The 25,092-nt window shown below is 52.3% G+C and overlaps 2 protein-coding genes across 2 annotated transcripts; one reads left to right on the forward strand and one right to left on the reverse strand.

The window, feature by feature from the left end:
• Window positions 1-5,560: 5,560 nt before the first annotated feature.
• On the reverse strand, window positions 5,561-22,750 carry MTARC1 (mitochondrial amidoxime reducing component 1). Its single transcript, XM_036354933.1, has 7 exons — window positions 22,293-22,750; window positions 17,321-17,494; window positions 14,634-14,796; window positions 12,789-12,929; window positions 10,620-10,681; window positions 10,460-10,531; window positions 5,561-6,146 (listed from the first exon to the last, which is right to left on the reverse strand). The coding sequence occupies exons 1-7, from the start codon at window positions 22,598-22,600 to the stop codon at window positions 6,020-6,022; spliced, it is 1,047 nt and encodes a 348-aa protein (XP_036210826.1). The 5' UTR covers window positions 22,601-22,750; the 3' UTR covers window positions 5,561-6,019.
• Window positions 7,908-8,456, forward strand: LOC118678849 (60S ribosomal protein L32-like). Its single transcript, XM_036354934.1, has 2 exons — window positions 7,908-7,931; window positions 7,994-8,456. Exon 2 carries the CDS (start codon window positions 7,999-8,001, stop codon window positions 8,404-8,406), a length of 408 nt encoding a protein of 135 aa, XP_036210827.1. The 5' UTR covers window positions 7,908-7,931; window positions 7,994-7,998; the 3' UTR covers window positions 8,407-8,456.
• Window positions 22,751-25,092: the final 2,342 nt, after the last annotated feature.

Consider the following 25,092-nt stretch of genomic DNA (forward strand, 5'->3'; position numbering starts at 1 on the left):
GCACAAATAAGTATAAATAAGTAGAACAACAAATTGATCTCTCTGTGTCTCTCCTTCTCCCTTCCTCTCTCTCCAAAAATCAATTAAAAAAATCTTTTTTAAAAGTCCTATTTATTTTTTTATTTTTACATCAAAATATCTATTTTATTACTGATAAAAAGCAAGGCTGGAGGAAGTAGTGTAGGAATACAGAAAGCAGCAGTGGAATTTCTAGGACGGGTCAGTGCAGTCCATTACGCTCTCCAAGGCCTCTCTGTGGCCCAGATGGAAAATGCAGATGCTCTTTTATTTTCCAAAAAAATCAAATTATTTCTAGCCACCCTGACCAACACCACCTACCAGAGGCCCTGCAGGGAAACAGCAGGGCTCCCCGACAAGAAGATGTCCTGAACTTGAACTTCACCGCCCCCCTTCAAATGTCAAATTACTAGGGAGTCCCCAAGTCTGAAATGAACGCCCCTGACAAGTCAAGGTCCAGAGGAGTTCAAAGAAGAAATTAAGGTCTGAACTTAAATAATCATCTCACCCCCAATGGAGATGAAGTTCAAAGACACTCCACTTCCACGTCTTTGTCTCTTTGGTGTCGGCAAGAAGAGTTCTTCGTGTTCTGGGTGGGGTGGGGTTCTTGAAGCCACCCGGGCTTTCATTCCAGGAAGGGGCCTGAGCGCTGGAATTAATTCCACCCCAAGTCTCTGATGTGCCTCCCCTTATTTCCTTTTTTATTATTATTTCTTCATTGTGGTAAAATACACTTCACTCCAGATTTACCCTCGTAACCGTTTTTAAGTGCGCAGAGGGGCGGCATGAAGTCCATTCACCCTGTTGCGCAACCATCACCACCGGCCATTCTCCAGAGCTCTCCCCAGCTTGTGCAACTCAAACTCTGTCCCCATTAAACAGTCACTCCCCCTCTCCCCCTCGCCCCCAGCCCCCGGCGGCCTCCATTCCACTCCCTGCCTCAGCGAATGTGTCTACTCTAGGCACCTCATAGAGATGGAATCACACCGTATTTGTCTATCTGTGGCTGGCCTGTTGCCCTCAGTATCACGTCCCCAGGGTGCATCCATATTGTGACATGTGTCGCAATTCCCTCCCTTTTGAAGGCTGAGTAATACTCCATGTTGCCTATTCATCCTTCCGTCCATGAGCACTTGCGTTGCTTCTGCCTTTGGCTGTTGAGGACAGTGCACCTATGAACTGGGTGTATGTGCCTCACTTATTAAAGAGATCAACAAACTTAAACCACAGCCCGGCCGGCGTGGCTCAGTGGTTGAGCGTCGACCTATGAACCAGGAGGTCACGGTTCGATTCCAAGTCAGGGCACATGCCCGGGGTTGCAGGCTCGATCCCCAGTAGGGGGTGTGCAGGAGGCAGCTGATCCATAATTCTCTCTCATCATTGATGTTTCTATCTCTCTCTCCCTCTCCCTTCCTCTCTGAAAGCAATAAAAATATTTTTAAAATATATTTTCTTGATTTTTTACAGAGAGGAAGGGAGAAGGATAGAGAGTTAGAAACATCGATGAGAGAGAAACATCGATCAGCTGCCTCCTGCACACCCCCTACTGGGGATGTGCCCGCAACCAAGGTACATGCCCTTGACCAGAATTTAACCTGGGACCCTTCAGTCCGCAGGCTGATGCTCTCTCTATCCACTGAGTCAAACCAGTTAGGGCTAAAATATTAAAAAAAAAAAAAAAAAAAAAGCTTAAACCACAGAGAGCATCACAGAGCATCCTCACGCCAACAACACTTTGAAAATAACTCAATCCCTAGCCCCGAGAGACGCTCCAGGCAAAAATCACATTTCTCCAGCCCAGTCTGTGACGCTGGCAAAGGCCAGAGCAGACTCAGAGGGAAGCTTCTGCTCAGTGAAGAAGGGCAAACGGTGTGATCTGAAGCCGTCATCAGTCATCGCCAGGTGACCACAACCCACACGGAGGTCACCTGTGGCGCCCTGTTCCCCGTGTCTGGAGGGGGATGAGCTCACCCCTGGAAACAGCTGGCTCTCTCAGAGGGGAGCGCTGGAGTCATGACGGCCTTAAGCACATTTTCCTGGTCCAGACTAAAAACACAGTCAGAAAGGGTTCCTCCAACAAGGATTTATATCCTGCCTGAGAAGCTTACAACGTGGCCACCGCGGAGGAAGGCCAACGCTTGGGAGTGTGATGTAACGAAGAGGAAGACGGAGTGTTTGATCCGTCCTGCAGCTCCTGCCCAGAACGTCGCCTGCCAACATCTGGGTTGCCAACTGGAACGATGCGAAATGTCAGAAACATCTGAGGGACCGGGACTCCTCCCCCAGGAAGCACAAAGCTGGGGCTCGAGGGAGGGGGGTGGGGATTAATAGAATTAAAACTCTAAGATGCGGTGGGACTCAAGGAAATTCGGTTGAGCAACACACCGCTAAGACATGCGATCTTCATGGCTTCTTTTCTAAAGGCCTGTGAGCGTCATGAGAAGAATACGGCTTTAAGGACGGAGATTCGCCCCACCAGGCATTCATGGGGTCTAGAAACTATGAGAACAATCTTGCTGGACAGCCCCCAGGACTTTTCTAACTGTCCAAAGGAAAACCAGAGAGGGCAACCCTCATTCTCTCAGCCTTCTGAGAGCGGGTCGACGAGATCCCTTCGCCCCACAAAAAAAGGCTCCACATACATTCTCTCGGACTTCGGCTGCCTTAAAATATAGGCCTGCATTTATCTTGGCCACATTAACGAGATCTGTTTGACCAATACGTTTGTATTTATGATGACTGAGGGCAGATTATGGTTGTTAAAACTTGTCCCTGGGACATGAAAACACTCCTCGGTCATTAATACATTCTGCAATGTAAACTATGATGTCAGGTCAGCCTAGAGGCTAACAACGTTCCGAAAGTCCGCGCACTTCATTTTTTAAAGCAATTGAGCCCTAATGGAACGACAAAGGTCATCATAACAAACCATTACAGCCTCGGTCTTGGCAACTCCAGCCCCAGAAGAATCTCCAAGAAACCATCATCATTCCTCCCGTGTTATGGCAGCCAGACGACAGGAACGGCTCGCAAATGAGTCAGACGGGCTCAGATCCTCGGTAGCTATGCGAGCGCCGGACGATCAATTATTCACGTGTTTACAAAGAGCTTTCGGGGCTGATGTTAACCAGAGCCGCTGGCGGAGACGAGCTCGCCAGCTGTCCTCGCTGTCCTGGGCCTCCAACTAACAAGATGCTCTAATTGCTGGGCCGGTCCTGGGGAAGGGGCCCCTCCCCGAGGCCAGGCGAAGACGGTCGCTCCGAGATGCTATCAGGTGTAAAAATACTCATCAGAAATAATGACGACGACGAGACTTCACGGACAGTGCTCCCAGCACGTCCCAGAGAGAGAGAGAGAGAGAGAGAGAGAGAGAGAGAGAGAGAGAGAGAGAGAGAGAGCGCGACACCGGTGAGACTTGACTTAGAACCCACACGGCTCCACCAGGACCGGAGTCTGGGCTGGAAGACACAGGTCAGGGATGGGTGGAGGGTAGAGAGAAGGGAACGAAGTGGGGGAATCGGGGGCCGTGGGCCTAGGAGGGAGGGGGGAGGAGCAGGAGCTGTCTAGAATGTTCTGGGACGGCCAGGGAGCATGAGGGAGGACCACCAAGGGTGATGCGATTAGGTTGGTCGATAGCCAAAGGCGAGTGAACTTGACCCCACCCATCGGCCTTGGAAGGAGCTGGATGGGAAGTCGTTTCTCAGCCCCTTCTGTTGCTTAACACAACCCCCAGCCTGTGTGATGGAGGCGACTCCTCCTCCTGAACCGGGGGGTGGGGGGCAGCATGGGACCCGTGGCCCCCCCAGGCCCCTCGCAGCTGCGATCCAGGGAGAGCAGGATCACAGTCAAGGCCGTGGTCTGGGCCTCCCCATGAGGACAGCGCAGTCCGAGCCGACACCGAGATCCCTCCAATCATTATTTTTTTTTTAAATGCATTTTTAGCCCAGTCAGCAGGGCTCAGTGGCTGAGCATCGACCTGTGAACCAGGAGGTCACAGTTTGATTCCCCATCAGAGCACATGCCTGGGATGCGGGCTTGATCCCCAGTGCAGGGTGTACAGGAGGCAGCCGATCCATGATTCTCTCTCAGCATCGATGATTCTCTCTCTTCCTCTCCCTTCCTCTCTGAAATACATGAAGAATATATTTAAAAATGCATTTTTATTATCCCAAAACATTGGTGGTGCGGAGCCAGAGTCTTGCCCTTGCTTGGAATGGGGAATCCTGAGATGCTACCATAACCCACGGGTTCATTTCTAGGAACATGGTGGCAGCAAACAGTGTCTGTTCCTGGTGGTGGGAGGAGGTCACAGTACAGAGCGCATGCTTACGTAGGGTGGGGGCAGTAAGGGCCTGGGGCAGTTCTTCTGATTGTGGTGGGAGACAGCACCACTGGGGAGGCGTGTGTTGCCATGGAAGTAAGGGTAGCAGAGTACGGCGCCTTTCATCCACCCTTCCATCCACGAAGACAGGTTTGGCAAAGAGTCCAAAGAGAGAGAATGCTTCTCCCTAAGACCCATGAAGGGAGAGCTGGTCCAGGATACCCTTGCCTCATCCCTGTGACCTTTTAAGCCCTAGTCCCATCCTTCCACGAGGGAGAAGACAGGAGGACGCATCCCACCAGAGGCCTCCTCCAGGGACCAGGACCTATAACTTCCCAGCCTTCCCACGAACGCGCCTCTCCTGCTGACCCAACTCCCTGCCCCCCGGCTGGCGTGTCCTGGAGGTCAGAGCAGCGTCTCAAAGAGGATCAGCAAGAGGACAGCCTGGGGGCGGGGAGGAAAGGGTGGTGTTCAACGCCAACTGCAGGTCTCCAGGGCCTTCGGCGGGCTGCTGGCCTTGGGAGAGCAGTGAGGCGCCCAGGACTGCCCAAAGCTACTGGTCCCCGGAATTCTTTGAGGAGCATCCCTCCAGGCACACCTTAAGCATTGCACGGACCAGCCGTGGCTGGTTTTGCTCAGTGGATAGAGCGTCGGCCTGCAGACCGAAGGGTCCCAGGTTCGATTCCGGTCAAGGGCACGTGCCTGGGTTGCGGGCTCGGTCCAACGTGCAGGAGGCAGCCAATCAATGATTCCCTCTCCTCATGGATGCTTCTCTCTCTCTCTTCCTCTTCCTTCCACTCTGGAATAAATAAAAATATATTTTAAAAAAAGAAAAAAGAAAAAAGAATTGCACGGACCCATTAAACTTAGGGAGGTGCCCTGTTGGGTATGGCACCAACACCCTGATCACACCTATGGTGGAGGCCAGGTCTGAGAGCCACGCTGCCCACCATCAGGCACTGTTTGACTGTGTCCCACTCTCAGAGTTCCGGGGGCACCTGCCTGGACTCCTGGCACTGGTGGTGACAGACCCACGGGCCATGTCCCAGAGCCACACTTGGCTGGTCAAGCTCACCTGGCCTCCAGCCACAGCTCTACCGAACTGCCACCCCTCCCCCAGGCACAAGCCCTCCCCCCGCCCCCAGGTCAGGTCCCGCTCTCTGTGTGCCCTTTCGGAAGCTCGCCCCGGGCTCGAGGAGAAAAGCCAAGTGACATCCCAGCCTTGTTTGGGGAGCTATTTAATTTCCCTTGTGTGCCCCACACGTGCGGTCATAGAACCTTCTAGAACATGCATCTCACCCGCCCACTCTTCCTCTTTCTCTTCTCTTTCCCTGAGGGGTGGCCATGACATGACGGAGGTGAGCGCTCCAGGGAGAGGAATCAACAGGAAGGAGGAAGAATTACTCCACCATCATAGTTTAACACTGAATTTTCAGACGCCCGTCAGGTGACTTCCTGAAGTCCCACTCAGCTATGGAGACTCTATTTTTTTGGACTGGAGCCTCAGGACACTGGAAACATCGAGACACAAGGAAGTCCACAAGAGCAAAGACGCAGAAATCACAGGTCTCAAGCAAACGCGGAGGCGACAGCTCCAAAACACTGGACGGCAAGCGGTGACATTTCCGAGGACAGCTTTTCAAGGCACCTGCCGGGATATCCCGGGACCTGGGGTTCCCATTACTGGTCCAGCAGGTACACGGTGTCTCCCACTCGGATGGTCCCTGGGTTTTCCGGAACCAAGTACTGTCCAAAGAGAGGCGATTTTCCATACAGTTTGTGTTGAGAAGGGTCACACAGGCGGTAACTACAGTAGGAGAGAGACCATGATGAGTGACAGCCACACAGAAGCGCGAGCTCAAGCAATACCTGGTTTCCTCTCCCCTGAGGTGAGAGCCAACCCCACAGGGCCATGAGGCCCAGCTCCGGGGAGCGCCATCCCCGTCCCGTCAAACAGAACAGCGCCTCCCAGTGCGCACACCGCGGAAGTGCAAGCCGCGGCCACATCCCCGCATCATTTCTCCAGGTAACTTACGGTCCCTGTATCTGATATGTGTAGACATCCGCCATCACCTTCCTTCTCCCAGACATCCCTCCTCCTGACTCCTCACGTCTGTCAGCGGGACCACCATCCCACCAGCCACTCGGAGCCCATCCCTCCCACCTCGGCCCCGGCTGTCCAGCGCTCGTCCACGGCGGCCCAGTCCTGAGTCCTTCCCGCCCCCCACCATCTGAACTTGCCTCCTTTTCTCCCCCAATCACAAGCTTGCTTCCAGCATTGCTCAGACCGCGGGGCCAACTCTCACCTAGCCTCTCGTCCTCCCTCTCCCTCCTCCTCCCCCCTTCCAATTCATCGTTGACACCAGACTACATTACTTCTGCAAGTTTGCTCTGGTCTGATCATTCCTGGGCCGGGACACGTTCAGCGGCTCATGAGGGCCTAAAGCCGTGGTCGGCAAACCGCGGCTCGCGAGCCACATGCGGCTCTTGGGCCCCTTGAGTGTGGCTCTTCCACAAAATACCACGTGCGGGCGCACACGTACAGTGCGATTGAAACTTCATGGCCCATGTGCAGAAGTCGGTATTTTGTGGAAGAGCCGGTATTTTGTGGAAGAGCCTCACTCAAGGGGCCAAAGAGCCGCATGTGGCTCCCGAGCCGTAGTTTGCCGATCACTGGCCTAAAGAAGAACCTTCCCACGCTTCAGTCTAGTGTGCCACAGCCTCTACCTGCCCTCGCCAGCCTTTTCAAACCTGTCCCCCCTGCCCCTTCCATGCCCTTAGGCGGCTCTGCCCAGGAGCCCTCCATATCCTGTTCCCTCTGCATTTGACTGGTTTGGTGATTTTTCTGAAATTCCGGCAGGATGCTCCTCCCCAGACCCCCGTGCATTCGAATTCTACCTCGTCCTCAAGGCCCAGCTCAATGGCGCACCCCCCAGGGAGGAAGCCCAGGACCCCCCCCCAGCCCCCCGGGGAGTCACTGCCCCTCCGCAGCTTTCTCCACCGGCCCCTCCGGCCCTCACGTGCCTGGTCGGGTAGTTTGGGGCGCCTGCCTCTGTTCTACAAGATGGGGAGTCCCTGGAGGCCAGGCACTGTGTCCAAGTCCCTTCGGCTGCTCCCACCCAGCGTGGGCCCAAGGTCACCAGCGACCCATCATCGTTTGCGGGGCCGATGGATGTGCTGGTGAGTAAAACCCTCTGTTGGCAGCGGTACGGGCACCTGTGCCGGGCAGCAGACAGGAGAGGCCCCAGGAAGAGCGAGATGCGTGGGAACAACATGCTGAGAGTCTCCTCCTGCCCCCTCCACCGGGAGAACGTTTCCTTTCAGCGTCATGTAGGAAAGGAAAGACTGCCCGGCCACCGTGGCTCAGTGGTTCGGCACTGACCTGGGAACCGGGAGGTCAAGGTTCAGATTCCCGGTCAGGGCACAAGCCTGGGTTGTGGGCTCCATCCCCAGTAGGGGGCGTGCAGGAGGCAGCCAATCCATGATTCTCTCTCATCATGGATGTATCTATCTCTCTCTCCCTCTCCCTTCCTCTCTGAATTAAATAAAAAAATATTTTTTAAAAAAATAAAAGGGAGCCATCTCCTACCCGGTGAGTTATAATCGTCCGTCATCTGTGTCTCCGCGTTGTCCATCAGGCCCAGTCGCTCCCTGGCACCATGGCTGCCCTCAGACCCCTCGTGAAACCCAAGATTGTCAAAAAGAGGACCAAGAAGTTCATCCGGCACCAGTCAGACCGATATGTCAAAATTAAGCGGAACTGGCGGAAACCCAGGGGCATTGACAATAGGGTGCGTAGAAGATTCAAGGGCCAGATCTTGATGCCCAACATTGGTTATGGGAGCAACAAGAAAACAAAGCACATGCTGCCCAGTGGCTTTCGGAAGTTTCTGATCCATAACGTCAAGGAGCTTGAAGTGTTGCTGATGTGGGACAAATCTTACTGTGCTGAGATTGCTCACAACGTCTCCTCAAAGAACCACAAAGCCATTGTGGAAAGAGCAGCCCAGCTGGCCATCAGAGTCACCAATCCCAATGCCAGGCTGCGCAGCGAAGAAAACGAATAGACAGATTGTGTCTATTGTATTTGTGTTAATAAAATCATAAAATTCTGCCAAAAAAAAATAAATAAATAAAAGGGCCCTAGCTGGTTTGGCTCAGTGGACAGAGAGTAGGCCTGCGGACTGAAGGGTCCCGGGTTCAATTCCGGTCAAGGGCACATGCCTGGGTTGCAGGCTCGATCCCCAGTGGGGGGAAGGAGGGCTGTGCAGGAGGCAGCCGATCAATGATTCTCATCATTGATGTTTCTATCTCTCTTCCTCTCTGAAATCAATAAAGATATATTTTTAAAAAATGAAAATAAAAGGAAAGATTCATTCCTTCCTCATCGGTTCCTGCCAGTGGACGGCCTCCGTGGGCCTCCCGGGCTGAGGTCTTGAACACACAGGCCCCCGTGCCCCGCCGTGGGTGGCAGCACTGGGAGGCAAGGCCAGGGAGAGACCTCCCTGCTGAGAACTTGCCTGGGGGGCAACGCAGCCCCCGGGCACCACGAGGACATGGAGGGGGGGACAGTGTGGCTCCAAGCATCCCACCCCCCGAGCCAGGAGGCGTCTGGACACCACTGTTTGCTTCGCTTCCCATGATTTATGTCCTGCGGCCGGGCCCTTCTCGGCCCGATTTATGACCACCTGCCCCGGGGAACATAAATTACTGCCTCCACGGCACTTTAAATCTCATGGGCGATAGGAGAAGACACCTAGACTGGCTGCTCTGTCTCCTGGGGGCTTAGGAGCAATGAGGGGGGCCTGGGGGGGGCTGCGGAGAGCCTGCGGAATTTCAGGAGAGCGAGCTGGTCCCCGTGACCCCGTGTGCCCCCCCCCCTCGCTCTGTGTTTGGATCAATGGTCCTCTGTAAACACAGGCTCCACGGAGGGGGAGGAGGAGCGGCCCAACCCACGGGGGCTCTCGGGAGGCTGTGCCCCCCACGGCAGGCACCTCTGATATCCCCAGGGGAGGGTGCCGGGCGCCAAGGGACATGCTGGCGGCAGAGAGAGCCAGACGTACAGGAAAGGATGAGGGTCAGTTCCCCCAGCGGCTTGGCTGGTGGGACACAGAACCATCCAGTTCTGCCCTGCCTGCTGCTTCATGGAGAACAGCACCCAGAGCCCGGCCTGTGTGGCTCAGTGGTTGAACATCGGCCTATGAACCAGGAGGTTACAGTTCGATTCCTGGTCAGGGCCCAGGCCCAGGTTGCAGGCTTGGTCCCCAGCAGGGGGTGTGCAGAAGGCAGCGATCAATGATTCTCTCTCATCATAGATGCTTCTGTCTCTCTCTCCTGCTCCCTTCCTCGCTGAAATCAATAAAATATATAAATATTTTAAAAGAAGAATAGTGCAATGAATCCACAGTTACCACCCAGATTCTATTTATCAAGATTTTGACACATTTTTTTCCCATGTTACTTTTTGTTGTTAATCCTCACCCGAGGATATTTTTTTCCATTGATTTTTTAAAATTTTATTTTAGAGAGAGTGGAAGAGAAAGGGAGGGAGGGAGAGGAAGAGAGAGAAACATCAATGTAGACACATCGATTCATTGTCTCCTGCACACCCCTGACTGGGGTTGAGGATTGTACGTGCCCTTGACCAAGAATCGAACCTAAGACCCTTCATTCCATGGGCCGATGCTCTAACCACTGCTCTAACCAGCCAGGGCTCCCATGTCTTTTTTTTTTTTGCTAAAATAATCTGCAGCACATCCCAGACATCATGTCACCTCCCCACATCTTCTTCCACACATATGGACGTGTCTCGCATCCCCACAATGCCATTATCACACCTAATATTCTGGTATCATTTAATACTCGGTCTGTGATAAAATGTGCCAAAATAGCTAAACAACGTGAGTCTGTTTTTTAATTGGTTTGTTTGCATCATGAGTTCTCAACGAAAAATAAAACCATGTGTGCAAGCAGCCACCCTGGGGACCAGCCCCCCCAGAGTGGTTCCCAGATCCCAGTCCCGAGGGCCCGTCAGCTCTAAGGCTGTGTGTGTGTGTGTGTGTGTGTGTGTGTGGTGGCGTTTCACTGCTTCTTCTTAGAGATATTACAGCCCATTCCTACCTCTTCAGGGTCTCCAGCGGCTCCTGCCTGCTCATGACGCCCGTGTCCGGGTCCACGGTAGTTAAAATGCACCTGCACACACAGACCCAAAGCATCACACGGGAACAGAGGGGCCTTGTCCCGCCCCTCCCTGTCCTGGGCAGTGGCGGAAGGGTCTTACCTGGAACAAGCCATCACCCTCTTCAGTTCCACATCCCCAATAAGAAGCTTGTGCCACGCATCCTAGGGGACAGGACGCAAAGGTCACGTGAGCACTCGGCAGCCCTCGCCCCGACCGACGTGACCCTCGCATCCAAGATGGCAGAGTTCACATCAGTCCCGTGAAGACACGCCCCTTTCTGCCCCTCTCTCTGCCTTTCATGTGTCAGTTCATTCACCTGAAATGAAATGCTCCCTTTTCCTCTCACTTGTCAAACTGTGATGGAAGCCCGCCTCCTACAGGAAGCCACCCTGATTGATACTGCAGGACTCAAAGGGATGGGGAAATAAGGGGGCAGAAGGAGTGGGGGAAAGCGAGGAGGGGGTCTGGAGAGGCTGTGTCAGATCGCTTTGTGTGTGACTGTGGTGGATTAAGACCCTTCGGTCACTGCACATGTGAGTCTGTACCTCCTCCGGCTGGATGGGAACAAACCAGCACCAGGCCCAACAGCCTCGTTCCCTTTGCGTCTGCACTGGAGGTGCACAAAGCGCCCAGCCCAGGAAGCTCCCCCTACGGCCAGCCGGCCGGGGTCGCTGGCGCCTACTTTTCAGAACAAATCGAATCAATGGACTGCGCGCCCTCTGACCCAGCAGGGGGGACACGACATACAAATGTGAAACAATGAACAGCCAGCGTTCATTTTAAAAGTCCCAGAGACACAGAGGAAAGGCCTTAGAACAGCGGTTCTCAACCTGTGGGTCGCGACCCCTCTGGGGGTCGCCTAAGACCATCGGAAAACACATCTATAATTACATATTGTTTTTGTGATTCATCACTATGCTTTCATTATGTTCCATTTGTAACAATGACAAGACATCCTGCATATCAGATATTTACATGACGATTCATAACAGTAGCAACATGATAGTTATGAAGTAGCAACGAAAATAATTTTATGGTTGGGCGTCACCACAACATGAGGAACTGTATTAAAGGGTCGTGGCATTAGGAAGGTTGAGAACCGCTGCCTTAGAAGGTCTCAGGGCAGGTGCTGGTGTAACAGTAGGAGGCAGCGTTCTGGGGGTTTAGAGAGCGGATCTTCAGGCTGCTGGGGTCAGGGGAGGTTTGATGGGAAAGGTGGGATGTGAACCAAGTCTTCCAGGTGGAGATTCTGAGAGGCACAAGGACGCATGCGGGGGCGGAGAACGGGGGCTGGGGGGGGGGGCCTTCGGGCGTCATTAGAAGGAAAGACAAGGGGAGACAGGAACCTCTGATTGCAGCCTGACCTTCCTACCCTCAGAGGCAGGCCCTCGGCCCTCGGCCTGAAGATAAAAGCCGGGAGTTCAAAGGGACCTGCCCAGTACTTTGTGGATCATAACCCCGAGGCAGAACTCCACACTTAGAATTTTACCTCTAAGAGTCTACATTGCTCTTTTTTTTAAAAAAAATGTGTTTTTATTGAGTTCAGAGAGGGAGGGAGATAGAGAGAGAGAGAGAGAAACATCAATGATGAGAGAGAATCATGGATCGGCTGCCTCCTGCACGCGCCCCACTGGGGATCGAGCCAGCAACCTGGGCATGTGCTCTGGCCAGGAATCAAACCGTGACCTCCTGGTTCATAGGTCGATGCTCAACCACTGAGCCACACTGGCCGGGCAGTGTGTATTATTCTTGGGATGTGTATTGCAGGTTTTTCTTTTAAATCAGGAAATGGGCCTCTTAACTGTATATTTCACCAATAGTCCAGAAAGCTGGACAGCTCGCTGTAAAGCAGCCCCAGCCTGTTCTGTGTACATTTTCCCACCAGGGGGCACTGACATCATACAAAAACATGAAAGATCCGAAGGAAGAGAAAGAGTTCCAGTTAGGAAACCTAGTTTAAGCAATAGCCCTAGAGGCCCGTTTATGTGCGATGAAAACTGTTCGTTTCAAACTAGCTGGTTTGGCTCAGTGGATAGAGCACTGGACTGCGGACTGGCCAGTGGGGGGCGTGCAGGAGGCAGCTGATCCATGTTTCTCTCTCATCGATGTTTCTGGCTTTCTATGCCTCTCCCTTCCTCTCTGTAAAAAAAATCAATAAAATATATTTTTTTTAAAAAAGAAAGAAATAATCTAATGTCACTTCAAAGACTCTCGGACCTTTAAAAAAAAGTTAAGTCCAAGGGAAAAGGCAAGGAAGGCTAGTGTTACCTCTGCGTAGACGCCACACCCCGAAATGACGATATTGGGCCTGAAGTTCATTGCCTGCACCTTCTTCTCCAGCCTGGAGTTGAGATCCGCCAGCGAAGCCTCGGACAGTATCAGGAGCGGGCTGGCGTCAGAGTAAGCGACCTGATGAAGAGACAAATTGTTCTCACACAGAGGATTTCGCAGAGGTCTGGCGGGTCTAGTCCGTGGGACCCTCCCTTCTCCCTCCCCCAATCTCCCTAAATATTTCCCTAGTTCCTTTTAAGTGTATTTTTATTGATCCCAGAGAAGAAGGGAGAGAGAGAGAGAGAGAAACATCAAGTGCATCAATGATGAGAGAGAACCACTGATCGGCTGCCTCCGCTGGGGGATCAAGCCTTAGACCCGGGCATGTGCCCTGACCAGGAAGCGAAACGAGACCTCCTGGCTCATAGGTCAACGCCCAACCATTGAGCCACACAAGCTGGACCTTTTTATTGAAAAGTCACAGTGATTCGGAAGGCCTTGCAGATAACGGGAATTATATGACGGAGTGAAGTGGATATGACCTTGGGATCTTGGAGCTGTCGGTGGGCAGATGCCCTTGGGGAGGTCACTCAGCATTTCAAGCCTCTAGTTCAGTGGTTCCCAACCTTTTGGCCCTTTAAATACAGTTCCTCATGTTGTGACCCAACCATAAAATTATTTTTGTTGCTGCTTCATAACTGCAATGTTGCTACTGTGATGAATCGTAATGTAAATATCTGATATGCAGAATGGTCTTTGGCGACCCCTGGGAAAGGGTCGTTCAACCGCCAAAGGGGTTGCTACCCACAGGTTGAGAACCGCTGCTCTAGAGTGTCAGCCTGCAGACTGAAGGGTCCTGGGTTTGATTCTGGTCAAGGGCACATGCCCGGGTTGCGGGCTCGGTCCCCAGTAGGGGGCCTGCAGGAGGCAGCCGATCAATGATTCTTTCTCATCATTGATGTTTCTCTCTCCCTCGCCCTTCCTCTCTGAAATCAATTAAAAAAAAAAAAAAAAAAAAGACTCTTGCTGACCGTGACTTGTTTAGTGGCCCTAGTAATGGAACTACACAACAATGTGCTCCCAACCCCACTGTTACAATGACTCTGTGCAGCCTTGTTCCTGGAAGAGCCGGTGTAGTCATTTTAAGTCTGTGGATCCCCAGACACACACCTATGTGCCCCACGGTGATCTGACCCCAACTGCAAACTGTAAAAAGGCCAGACTCAGAGCATGAGCCTGCAGACTGAAGGGCCCCGGGTTCGATTCCGGTCAAGGGTATGTACCTTGGTTGTAGGCTCCTCCCTGGCCCGGGCCCTGGTTGGGGTGCGTGTAGGAGGCAACCAATTGATCGATGTGTCTCTCTCACATCGATGTTTCTCTCTGTCTTCCCTTCTCTCTTCCACTCTCTCTAAAAATCAATGGAAAAACATCCTTGGGTGAGAATTTAAAATAATAATAATAATAATAATAATAATAATAATAATAATAATAAAAGGCCAGACGGTCGCAGCCACAGACCAGTTCTGAAAGCTAGGAGCACCAGCAGGCTTATGTAAACAGCAAGGGGATGCTCGCAGCCAAAAATGCAGGCGTCTCCCCCAAATCAGCAAACACAGATGATACCCCCAAGGGAACGGCTGCATTTTTGCCAACTGCAATCACCTGGGGGCGGGGGGAGGGACACCTGCCTGGGGGAGGCCACTTGTGGGGGCCGGGGGGCCACCAGGCAAAACCACAGCACTGAGCTCAGCAGACATGCGCCCCACCCAAGGGGCTCTCAGCTCCGAGGAAGCCTGCCTCCCATCGGTCACCCGAGGGCCAAGACCAAGGGCGCTCTCTCACCTGGTCCGTGGGCCGGAACGCATCCTTTATCTGGTGGGCCTTTCTCGGTCGCATGTGAGGCTCAAAGTGCACCAGGCGGTAGGGCTGGGTCTTCAGGAAGCTGGTGATCCACTGGGCGGCCGCCTCGCCACAGTCCCGGCCCTCGATCTCCAGGTCGTGCACCCTGCAGGGTGGCAGGAGCTAAGAGTGGGCCTGGCTTTGCCAATCTGGGGCCCTGCCCCTGCCCCACCCATATCAGAGACCCTGCCCCACCCTGTGACGTCACCGTCATTCCTTCATTATCAGGGGATGTGATGTTAGCTTGTCCCTGCTTCGGTGAATATCCAGTTTTCCCAAAACTATATCTCAAAGAGACTGTCCTTTCCCCAGCGATTACTCTTGGCTCTTTTGTCAAATATTAAGCGACTTTGTAAGCATGGGTTTATTTCTGAGCTCTTGATTCTGTTCCGTTGGTCTGTTGTCTAGTATTTTTATGCCGGTAATGTTTTGATTATAGTAGCTTTGTAGTATGGTTTGAAATCAGGAAGTGGGATGCCTCCAGCTTTGTTCTCCCCACCCCCCACCCCCCACCCCCCCGCCTCAAGATTGCTTTATTCGGGGTAATTCGAGGTTCTATGCAAATTTTAGGATTGTACTCTTTTATTTCTGTGGCAAATGTCATTGGCATTTGGGACGGGATTGCAGTGAATTAGTAGGTGACTTTGAGTAGGACGGACCAGGGGATTCTTGACATCTTTGCCCTGAGAGTGTGAGCATTTCTCATTTGCAATTTCCAAACAGGTTCTGGTTTGGTCTTTGGGGCAGGGGCCAAAGCCTGTACGGGATCATGCAAAAGGTTTTCACGCCATTGCAAATGGATTAAAAATTAAGGGATAAAAATTTTCACCATGAAAGAGTATGAGTAACGATCTAACCGTGGCAAACAGGAGCCAGGATATAGACAGACGTGAAATGTAAATTGCATTAGGCATATTACAAATGCACATTAAATCAACATGAAATCCCCATTTCCCCCATACAAATGGCAAAATATCTTTGACCATAACGGTCAGAATGTAATGAGAGAGATATGCCCAATACATCGCTCGTGGCTATAGAGCTGGTATAACCATTCTGCAAAGGAATATGTCAAAAGCTCAATAGCTTTTGATTCTAACAAAACCACTGCTAAATTTTCCCTCCTAAGGAAATAATAAGAGGTATTAACAAAGACTTATCTATAATAATAAAAGCATAATATGCTAATTAGACCAGACAGCCGAACGACCTTCCGGACGTCCTTCCAGATGTCCTTCTGGACGACCTTCCAGATGAAGCCGGGCCTGTGAGGGCCAAGGCAAGCCGCCACGGTGGCTGCGAGGGCTGAGCCCCTTGCACAAATTTCATGCATCGGGCCTCTAGTGAAGATACTTATCACATTCTGCCTCATACCTGGGAAAAAAATTAAAAACAATTCAAATGTCTAAAAGTGGGGACGTGTTAAAATGCAGAAAGGACACCCACAGAAGGCAACATTTTTCCAACATAAAAAATGGCATTTTAGAAGATTTTTTTAACGACATAAGAAAATATTTAATTTATCAACTTAAGTATATAACAGTATTCAAAACTCTGATTTTTTTTTTGAATCGTTTCAATTTGGTTTTAAAAATATTAGCCATAATTTTTATGACTTTTTGAAAGTCTATTTATAGGTACAGAACAATGGGTTTTGTTAAACTGTATCACATTTATACTTGAAAGGAAATATGACAAAATATTAACTATAGTTATTTCAGATGGGTTTTGTTTATCTTTTTTCTTTTTTTCTGGTATTTTCCAATTTTTCAACTATGAATATATATTTGTTTTATAATCAGAATAAAACACACCAATTATAACAGAAGCATATTATTATGTTTTAAAACTCCAGGTATTCTAGAAATTATATTGGTTATAATTGCATTCTATGAACTTTCGGGGGTCTTGGACCTTTTCGGCTAACTACATTTTTTGATGTGACACGCTCTACAATACGGATTACCTTTAGCATTTCTAATGCAAAATGCAGCAACTGGAACAAACGTGTAATTAGACCACATTTTAATTTTCCCCACAAGAGGATAAGAAAACCATCTCTACGTCTGATTTCTCAGAAGCCATGCTAGTTTCCCCGGAATCACTGCTTCCTGTCGCCCCCTCTGACGTTGGGGGGTACAGGGGCTCCTGGCTGACTCTCCCGCTCACTGGGACTCCGACCCCCGGTGACTGCAGGTCCCAGCTGCCTGTTTCTGTTCTGCAACCTCCTTTTATTAGGCCTGAATATCATGGGTCACAGAGCCCTCACTCACACTGGGAAGGTTCCTCATCTTTCCAGGCAGAGTAGGGCCAGTCCAAGGCCATCCATCGGTCTAATCTCACCTCTTCCAGGCCCCTCCCCCCAGTCCCTCCCACCCCTCGCTGGTCCTTTAGCCTCTGGGGGTGTCATCTGTCCCTCCCTGACAGGTCAGTACGCCTTTGTCCCCGGGGTGTTCCAACACGGGGCTTCTATGGCCGTCAGCCCCACATGAACACACGCTTCTGAACCTTCATGATCCTGAGGACGTGGGATCCATAGCTAATTGCTGGCCACCTTTCTGGGGATTCCCTCCGAAATGCAAACTTTCTCCAAACACTCACGCCGGGGCTAAGAACGGCCATCGGCTCACCTGCACTTGAGCACGGGGTTGGTGGCGGGCGTCTCGATGGGCAGCAGCAGGTCCGGTGTGTAGGCTGCACTGAGGGTCAGGGTGTCCCCCTCGCAGGTCGGGGACACCAGGACCAGGCGAGGCTCCTGGCGAGCGGTCACCATGTTCCCCGCCTCGTTGATCACCAGCCAAAACCTGCCATTTGCAAAAGACGAGATGTGCGCGGACCGCTGTGAAGCCACGGCCAGCGTGGCCTTGGGTTCAAAGACTTGGAGAAAGGGCTGACGTGCAAATGAAAACACAAGACGAGAAACATAAATCTGAAAGTACGGGGGAAGCCAGCTGTGAGCCGGGTACAAGAGACCAAGTTCCACTGAGTCTCCGTTCCCATCTGCATTTATTTACTAGAATACAAAATTGCCTTTTAGGAATGCCAACAGACATATCAAAGGTGATTGTTTAGGTAAACGGTAAGATGATCAGGTTGGGGGAGTCCGCTTTAGGCCACTGAGTCAGCAGTAGGTAATAAAATGCAAATATTCACCCTGTGAATATCAAAGAGCCCAATTCAGCCTTCTGACCAGACTTCTCCATTTATATTAATTACTAGATATTGGTTCTCAGCAGACAGCCATGACAGGCTGCCCGTCTGCAGGGCCTCCAGTCAGGCACGGTCACCTCTGAATCCCTCCCCGTTAGCCTGCTGTGTGAGTGACTGTGTCTGTCTGTCTGTCTGAAACATCAGCTCAGCAGCCCAGCAAGACTGGGCCTGTCAGTTCATTTCAACAGGTCTCATAGCCACTCAAGCACCTGACATAATTTCTACAGGACATTTTTGAGCTCCTTGATGGAGGGCACAGAAATCAGAGGTGTGAGGTACATATTCATCTCAAATGAAAGCCTGATCACTTTCGTTCAGCCCGCCCCAAGGAAATGACAATAATGTATTTCCCAGAAAGCGCTCAAGGCCCGCAGAGGCTGACACACAGTAGGGCTGCTGCACGCTGAGGTGCCAAGGATCTTGCTATATTGTTCACAGAGCTTGGAGTTCAGTGACCGCATTCAATGCCACACACGCCTTGCCAAAGCCACCCTCCCCTTTCAAAAAAGGGTAATGTTTCTGTATGCAGAACTGTGAATTCAGCAATTTACCGAAAGGTCTATTGTTAATAGGGACAATGGTATTTCTGGCCAGTACTCCTGGTCTAGAGGTACTTCCCAGAAAGAGAAAAAAAGAAAAGGAAGAAATAAGAGCAACAGAAAGAACCATTTCCATGAGAAGAACAATGCAATTGTGTAAGTTGCCTCGCGGATCCCAAGGGCGCTACACATAACGATGATGTTTGAGTAATTTCGGTTCACACTGGATTGGATGATTACCATTGCAGAGGTGAGCTTGTGCTATGGGGATCTGTAGACATAGGAAGAATATGGCCCTAACTGGTTTGGCTCAGTGGATAGAATGTTGGCCTGCAGACTGAAGGGTTCCGGGTTTGATTCCAGTCAAGGGCATGTAGCTTGGCTGGGGGCTCAATCCCCCAATAGGGGGTGTGCAGGAGGCAGCTGATTGATGTTTCTCTCTTATCAATATTTCTAACTCGCTATCCGTCTCCCTTCCTCTCTGTAAAATCAAACTATATATATAAAAGCCTAATAAGCAAATTGTCCCCACGGGAGTTCGACCGGGAGTTCCATCGCTTGCTATGACATGCACTGACCACCAGGGAGCGGCATGGAGTGAAGGAAGGCCCCAGCCGGCAGCTGGAAGGCCCTGATCGGCCCTGATCGCTGGCCAGGCTTAGGGACCCTACCCATGCACCATATTCATGCACCGGGCCTCTAGTACATATATATATGGAAGAAAATATGGCAGGTACTTTGGGACATCACCCCCAGCCGGTCGTCAGGGTTGAGGTGTGCAGCTACATTAGAAGGTCAATGTAAGCCCTTCCCTGAACTACCCTCTCATCAGCCCCTCACCCTGGATGTGGACAGGGGTCTGCCCTGGGCCAAGTCCTTAGTTCCAGCACATGAATATTCTTTCTTAGCAACCTTTCCTAGTAATCATGGTGTCTGATCTTTCTAAAACACAAATCTGATCCCGTCGCCCCCTAACTCTGCAGCTAGGCAGGTGTGGTCACCTCCCTGTGCCCTCACACCTGCCTGCCTTTCTCTTTCTTTTTAATTTTTTTGTTGCAGTTTAATCTATATAACATGAAATACCCAGCATACTCTTGGGTATACACCCGAAAGAACTAGAAACAGGGACTCAGAGATGTGTACACCGACGTTCACAGCAGCATTCTTCACACACGATGCCAAAGGGCGGAAGCAACCCAGTGTCCATCAATAGGGAATGAATGCTTATTCATTTATTTATTTATTTTTAGATGTTTATTTATTTTTTAATATATTTCTTTATTGGTTTCAGAGAGGAAGGGAGAAGGAGAGAGAGATAGAAACATCAATGATGAGAGAGAATCATTGATCAGCTGCCTCCTGCACGCCCCCTACCGGGGATTGAGCCAGCAACCCAGGCATGTGCCCTTGGCGGGAATGGAACCTGGGACCCTTCAGTTCGCAGGCTGACGCTCTATCCACTGAGTCAAGCCGGCCACATTTTTTTCAATGTGATTTTAAGCATTTTTGAGTGCACAACTCAGTGGCATTAAGTACATCCACAGTGGTATGCAACCACCACCACTATCTGTGCCTGTAAGCCAGGGGTGGGCAAACTTTTTGACTCGAGGGCCACAATGGGTTCTTAAACTGGACCGGAGGGCCGGAACAAAAGCATGGATGGAGTGTTTGTGTGAACTAATATAAATTCAAAGTAAACATCATTACATAAAAGGGTACGGTCTTTTTTTTTTTTTTTTTTTTTTTTAGTTTTATTCATTTCAAACAGGCCGCATCCGGCCCGCGGGCCGTAGTTTGCCCACGGCTGCTGTAAGCCGTCTCTTTATTTTTGTAGCCAGATTCCACGAGGCAACGTAACATGGTTACAACATTCTCGTGGGTTTCGAATCTACTCAATTACATGCACCTGAACTCTATCAAGCCCACATCACTCAGGCACGTGGGGCCACGTGTTCGGACCATAGGTTCTAGCTTACAACGATGGCTTTTGGCTATAATTGTGCTGGGAGGGCTCTGCCCTCCAAGCTGGACTTGCATGTGGCCATGAGAGGACTGTGCCCTCTCATCAGTTTGAGGCTTGCACCTGTCCAAACACTGTAGCCGCTCTCCACAACTATCAATTTCCAATACCTTTGATCATCTCAAACAGACACTCTGTACCCATTAAGCAACAGCTCCCCATTACCCTCTCCCCACAATCCCTGGTAACCTCTCGCCCATCTCTATGAATTTGCCTATTCTCCATACTTCATGGAAGTGGATTCACGTAGTATTTTTCCTTGCGTCTGGCTTACTTCACTTAATATAATGTTCTCAGGATGTATCTATGCTATAGCACGTATCAGAACTCCAGTCTTTCTTTGGCCGAGTAATATCCCCTTGTGTGTACACATTACATGGTGCTGACCCACTCACCTGATGATGGACAACTGGGATGGTTCCACCTTTCGGCCGCTGTGAATAACGCTGCAATGACCCTGGGGTACAGTGTTTATCCAAGCCCCCGTCCCCAATCGCTTTGGTAAATACCTAAGAGGACGCTAGCTTTCCCGTCCCCCCCCCCCCCCATACCTGTCCCCAGCATATTCCCTCTTTCTAGAATGTTCATCTCCCAACAGGCTTGCCAGGAAAATTCATCATCATTTTTACATTTTCAGCTCAAGTGATGATGTCGTTCCCTCCCGTGCGTCCTGGCACTTGTCACACTGAGTCAGCTGTCACTCAGGACTGCATCTCTGGGTCACATTTCTTGGCGGCAGGGCAGTGAAGAATGTACCCCAGTGTCTGGCACAAATACCAGCTCTTATCACTGCCCACTGTACCATGAGTTCAGTCCATCTATGTTCAACTGACTCAGGGAAATGGCAATGAATGCTCTTGGCCTCTGGGCCTACAGAATCGATGTACCATCCTCCGGAGTCCTCCATGCAACCCGAAGGATAGCTGGGACTGTTTGTTGGCTTCCTCCCTGAAGCCAGATGCATCGCTCACCTTTCCAAGGTATCACGATGCCCTCTACCCGGGGAGCAGGAAGGAAGTTACAGGCCCTCAGCCCTGTGTCACCCACAGAAGCTGTGAGGGCTGCTCCGGGAGGAAGGAGTGTGAGGTGCAGACTTATAATGAGGCCGGCGATGGCCTGAAGCCAGACCCCGAGGAGGACAAAGCCACCTGCTCGGGGCCTTCGCAGCCTTCGCTGAACCCCAGGAGTTCGCGTCACTGAACCCCAGGAATTCACAGGGATTGTGCCTACCCAATAAGGCATGAATAGAGCCACTATTCTACACGCACGTGGCTCTGAACCCGGTGCTGAACCCATAAAAACCAGCTTGAGAGAATTAGGGGGAATGTTAGCTCAGCACGTGTTTTTGTTTTTGTTTTAACTGACACAGTAAAATGACAATGCAATGGCGCTTTTTAAGCTGCAAGAAACTTGAGCTTCAAGTTTCCATCCTATCCTGTGCCCGGCCTGGGAGCGCTCTTTGAAGGCTGTGCTGGGAGGTGGCTCCAAGTTGCCCCAAGTTCTCAAGAGACAGTGAGAAAAAATAGCGGGGCGCAGGGGGGAACCCTAGCTCAGGGCTTCTGCTAGACACGCCTGGCGACCGATGCCACACCTGACAGGAGCGCAAGATGCGCGAGAGCCCTTGGGAGGTGGAAAGCCAGCAGCCCCGGGGACAGCAGGTGGCAGCCCCGGGTGCGCAGCTCGAGGGGATGCAACCCTTTCTCTGTTCCCTGTCCCACCCACTCCCGGTTGCGGGAAGGACCTGTGAGCGACCCCGCGGCCTCCCGCGCCCACCCCATCCCCTGCAGGTCCCCGCTGCCCATCGCCATCCCCACCCCGCGGAGCCAGCGGTACCTGTCCCGCAGGTAGCCGCTGCGCAGCCCCAGGGCGGTGCACTCGGCCTCGCTCACCGCCACCCCCTTGCAGGACTTGACCGGGTAGATCCACAGCTGCGCCACGGTGCCCACCTGCCGCCGCCGGCGCCACCTGCGCCGCACCCGGCGCCAGAGGGCCGTGCCCAGCGCCACGGTGCCCACACCCAGGCCCAGCGCCACGGCGCCCAGGCCCAGGCCCAGCGCGGCCGACCCGAGCCAGGAGGGCCTGGGCGGCTCGGGGAGGCGCAGCACCCGCACGCAGAGGTGGTTCAGCGCCGAGGCGTCCATGTCCGGCGGCTGCAGGCGGCGGGCGTGCGGGCCGTGGACCCGGTCACCGCGATCACGTGCGCGCCAGCCCCCGCTGGGGGGGGGGACGGGGGGAGGTGCTGGGGTGGTGACCCTTGGACGGAACCCTGGAGGGCAGCTCCGGAACCCCCGCCCTCCCGGCCTATCAGAGGGCCGCGTCCTCCCGAGGGGTGGGACTAGGGCGCGGGGAGGGACCTGGGCGCGGGGAGGGACCTGGGCGCGGGGAGGGACCAGGGCGCGGGGAGGGACCTGGGCGCGGGGAGGGACCAGGGCGCGGGGAGGGACCTGGGCGCGGGGAGGGACCTGGGCGCGGGGAGGGACCTGGGCGCGGGGAGGGACCAGGGCGCGGGGAGGGACCAGGGCGCGGGGAGGGACCAGGGCGCGGGGAGGGACCTGGGCGCGGGGAGGGACCTGGGCGCGGGGAGGGACCAGGGCGCGGGGAGGGACCTGGGCGCGGGGAGGGACCAGGGCGCGGGGTGGGACCAGGGCGCGGGGAGGGACCTGGGCGCGGGGAGGGACCTGGGCGCGGGGTGGGACCTGGGCGCGGGGTGGGACCAGGGCCCGGGGTGGGACCTGGGTGCGGGGTGGGATCGCCGCTCCGCCTCCAGTACCTGGGGCAGCCAGGCGCGTGACTAAGGCCACCAGCGGCCAATTGATTTATTTATCTACTTGTGGCCTGTTTATTCAACCTAAAATGGACCGAGAGAGAACATGTGCAAGACAAAGCCTGAGTTCGAGGTAGAAACCAGGCGGCGGCAGCTCCCAGGCTTGGGGAGAGTGGGGAGCAGGTGCGCCCGGTGTCCTCGCCCCCCTCCCAGGGGCGGGAGTCTGGGGACAGACGAATCTGTCCTGTTCATTCTCCAACCTCAGGGCACCCTCTCCCTCTCCCCAAATCCAGGAATTGTGTTCAGGGCACACAGATCGGCGTTGCTTCAGCTATTGGGGTCCATCCATGCGCTCACCTCTTCCCTCCCCCAAATGTTGTCTGGTGGGCGGCCTGGGGAGATAGAGTAACACATCCCAGAACAATGCAGGGCTTTGGACCCCATATTCTCTAAGGAAAAGACAGCCCCAAAACCTTAAATTTTATGGATTTCTATTTCTCTCTCTCTCCCTAATTTCTCTTCAGAATTTTTTAAAAAATATATTTTTATTGATTTCAGATAGGAAGGGAGAGAGAGATAGAAACATCAATGATGAGAGAGAATCATTGGCTGCCTCCTGCACGCCCCACACTGGGGATGGAGCCCGTGGCCTGGGCAGGCGCCCGGACTGGGAATCTAACCGTGACCTCCTCGTTCATAGGTCGATGCTCAACCACTGAGCCACGCCGGCCAGGCATATCTTTAGAAATTTAAAGGGAAGATTTCGCTTCTCTATGTTAATGGTGGACTTTAAAGTTAGCATGATTTTTCATCATTTCCACAATTTACTCAGGGGTATGGCAAAGTGACCACCTTCCCCTCACAGGGAAACAAGGGCGGGAACAGCCGCTCCTGCGGGCCACTGGGAAGTCTCCTCCCAGCCACCCACCGGCCATCTCTGTCAGACGGACTGTACCCCCGACCCCTGAGGTCCCGTCCCCCACCAGGGACAGGAGGTAACGTCTGTGGGGTCGGAATGCGTCTCTGCCAGGCAATCGAAAGGGTGAATGGCAGTGACTGAAGTTCTAATATAAAGTGAGAAAGCCCTGGAAACAGGCTCATACATACCAAAGAAGTAAAACATTTACTAATAGTAGAGGAAGCACAAAATTATAAGTCGGTGAATTCATTCACATATGTATCACTTCAGTGGGAATTTTTGCTGCGTCATGCCAAAAGTTAATTTCTCTTGGTTACCAAAATGAAAATGATTTGCGCCTAAGAATCTATGGGCAACCTTCCTTTCTCTTTTACATCCCAGTTCTCTCCTTGATCTCACCTGGGTTTCCAGGCGGTGTATCTGGCAGTTACACAATTCTATATGGCTTAAGAGAGGCATAATTGAATATAAAAACAAGGTTTATAAAATAAACGCCCTACTCGAGTACAACCTCATTCCATGGTGGTCGGGTCAAAAGCACACGCATGGAAGGTCCATAGGACTCAACAGCCGTGTAAAAACCAACAAATAGGGCCCTGGCAAGTGTTCTCAGTGGTTAGAGCATCCCCCCCCCCATACACACACACAGAAGGTTGTGGGTTGGATTCCCGGTGAAGGGCATATACCTGGGTTGCAGGTTCGATCTCTCACCCCAGTCAGGGCGGCAACCAATCAATGTGTCTCTCTCACATCTATGTTTCTCTCTGCCCCTCCCTCCCCCCTCCCTTCCACTCTCTAAAAATCAATTGAAAATATATCCTCGTGTGAAGAACCGACTAACAGAATTTTGTGTGTTCGTCCATAACGGCACATCAGGAAACCTGCTGTTCTTCATTTCGCCTAAAGCAGGGAATGGGAGGTGATAAAAAGTAAACGTTTTGAAAAAATTG

This window comes from Myotis myotis, unplaced genomic scaffold (assembly GCF_014108235.1).
Source record: "Myotis myotis isolate mMyoMyo1 unplaced genomic scaffold, mMyoMyo1.p scaffold_m19_p_21, whole genome shotgun sequence".
Classification (NCBI taxonomy): Eukaryota; Metazoa; Chordata; class Mammalia; order Chiroptera; family Vespertilionidae; genus Myotis; species Myotis myotis.

Bases quoted from the DNA above. Each gene is read 5' to 3' on its own strand.
- LOC118678849 (XM_036354934.1), top strand. From the start codon at position 7,999: ATGGCTGCCCTCAGACCCCTCGTGAAACCCAAGATTGTCAAAAAGAGG.
- MTARC1 (XM_036354933.1), bottom strand. From the start codon at position 22,600: ATGGACGCCTCGGCGCTGAACCACCTCTGCGTGCGGGTGCTGCGCCTC. The intron at 12,930-14,633 runs GTGAGAGAGCGC...TCTCTTCATCAG, and splicing joins CGTTCCGGCCCACGGACCAG to GTCGCTTACTCTGACGCCAG. The intron at 6,147-10,459 runs GTAGGAATGGGC...CTCCTACTGTAG, and splicing joins CCGCTGGAGACCCTGAAGAG to TTACCGCCTGTGTGACCCTT.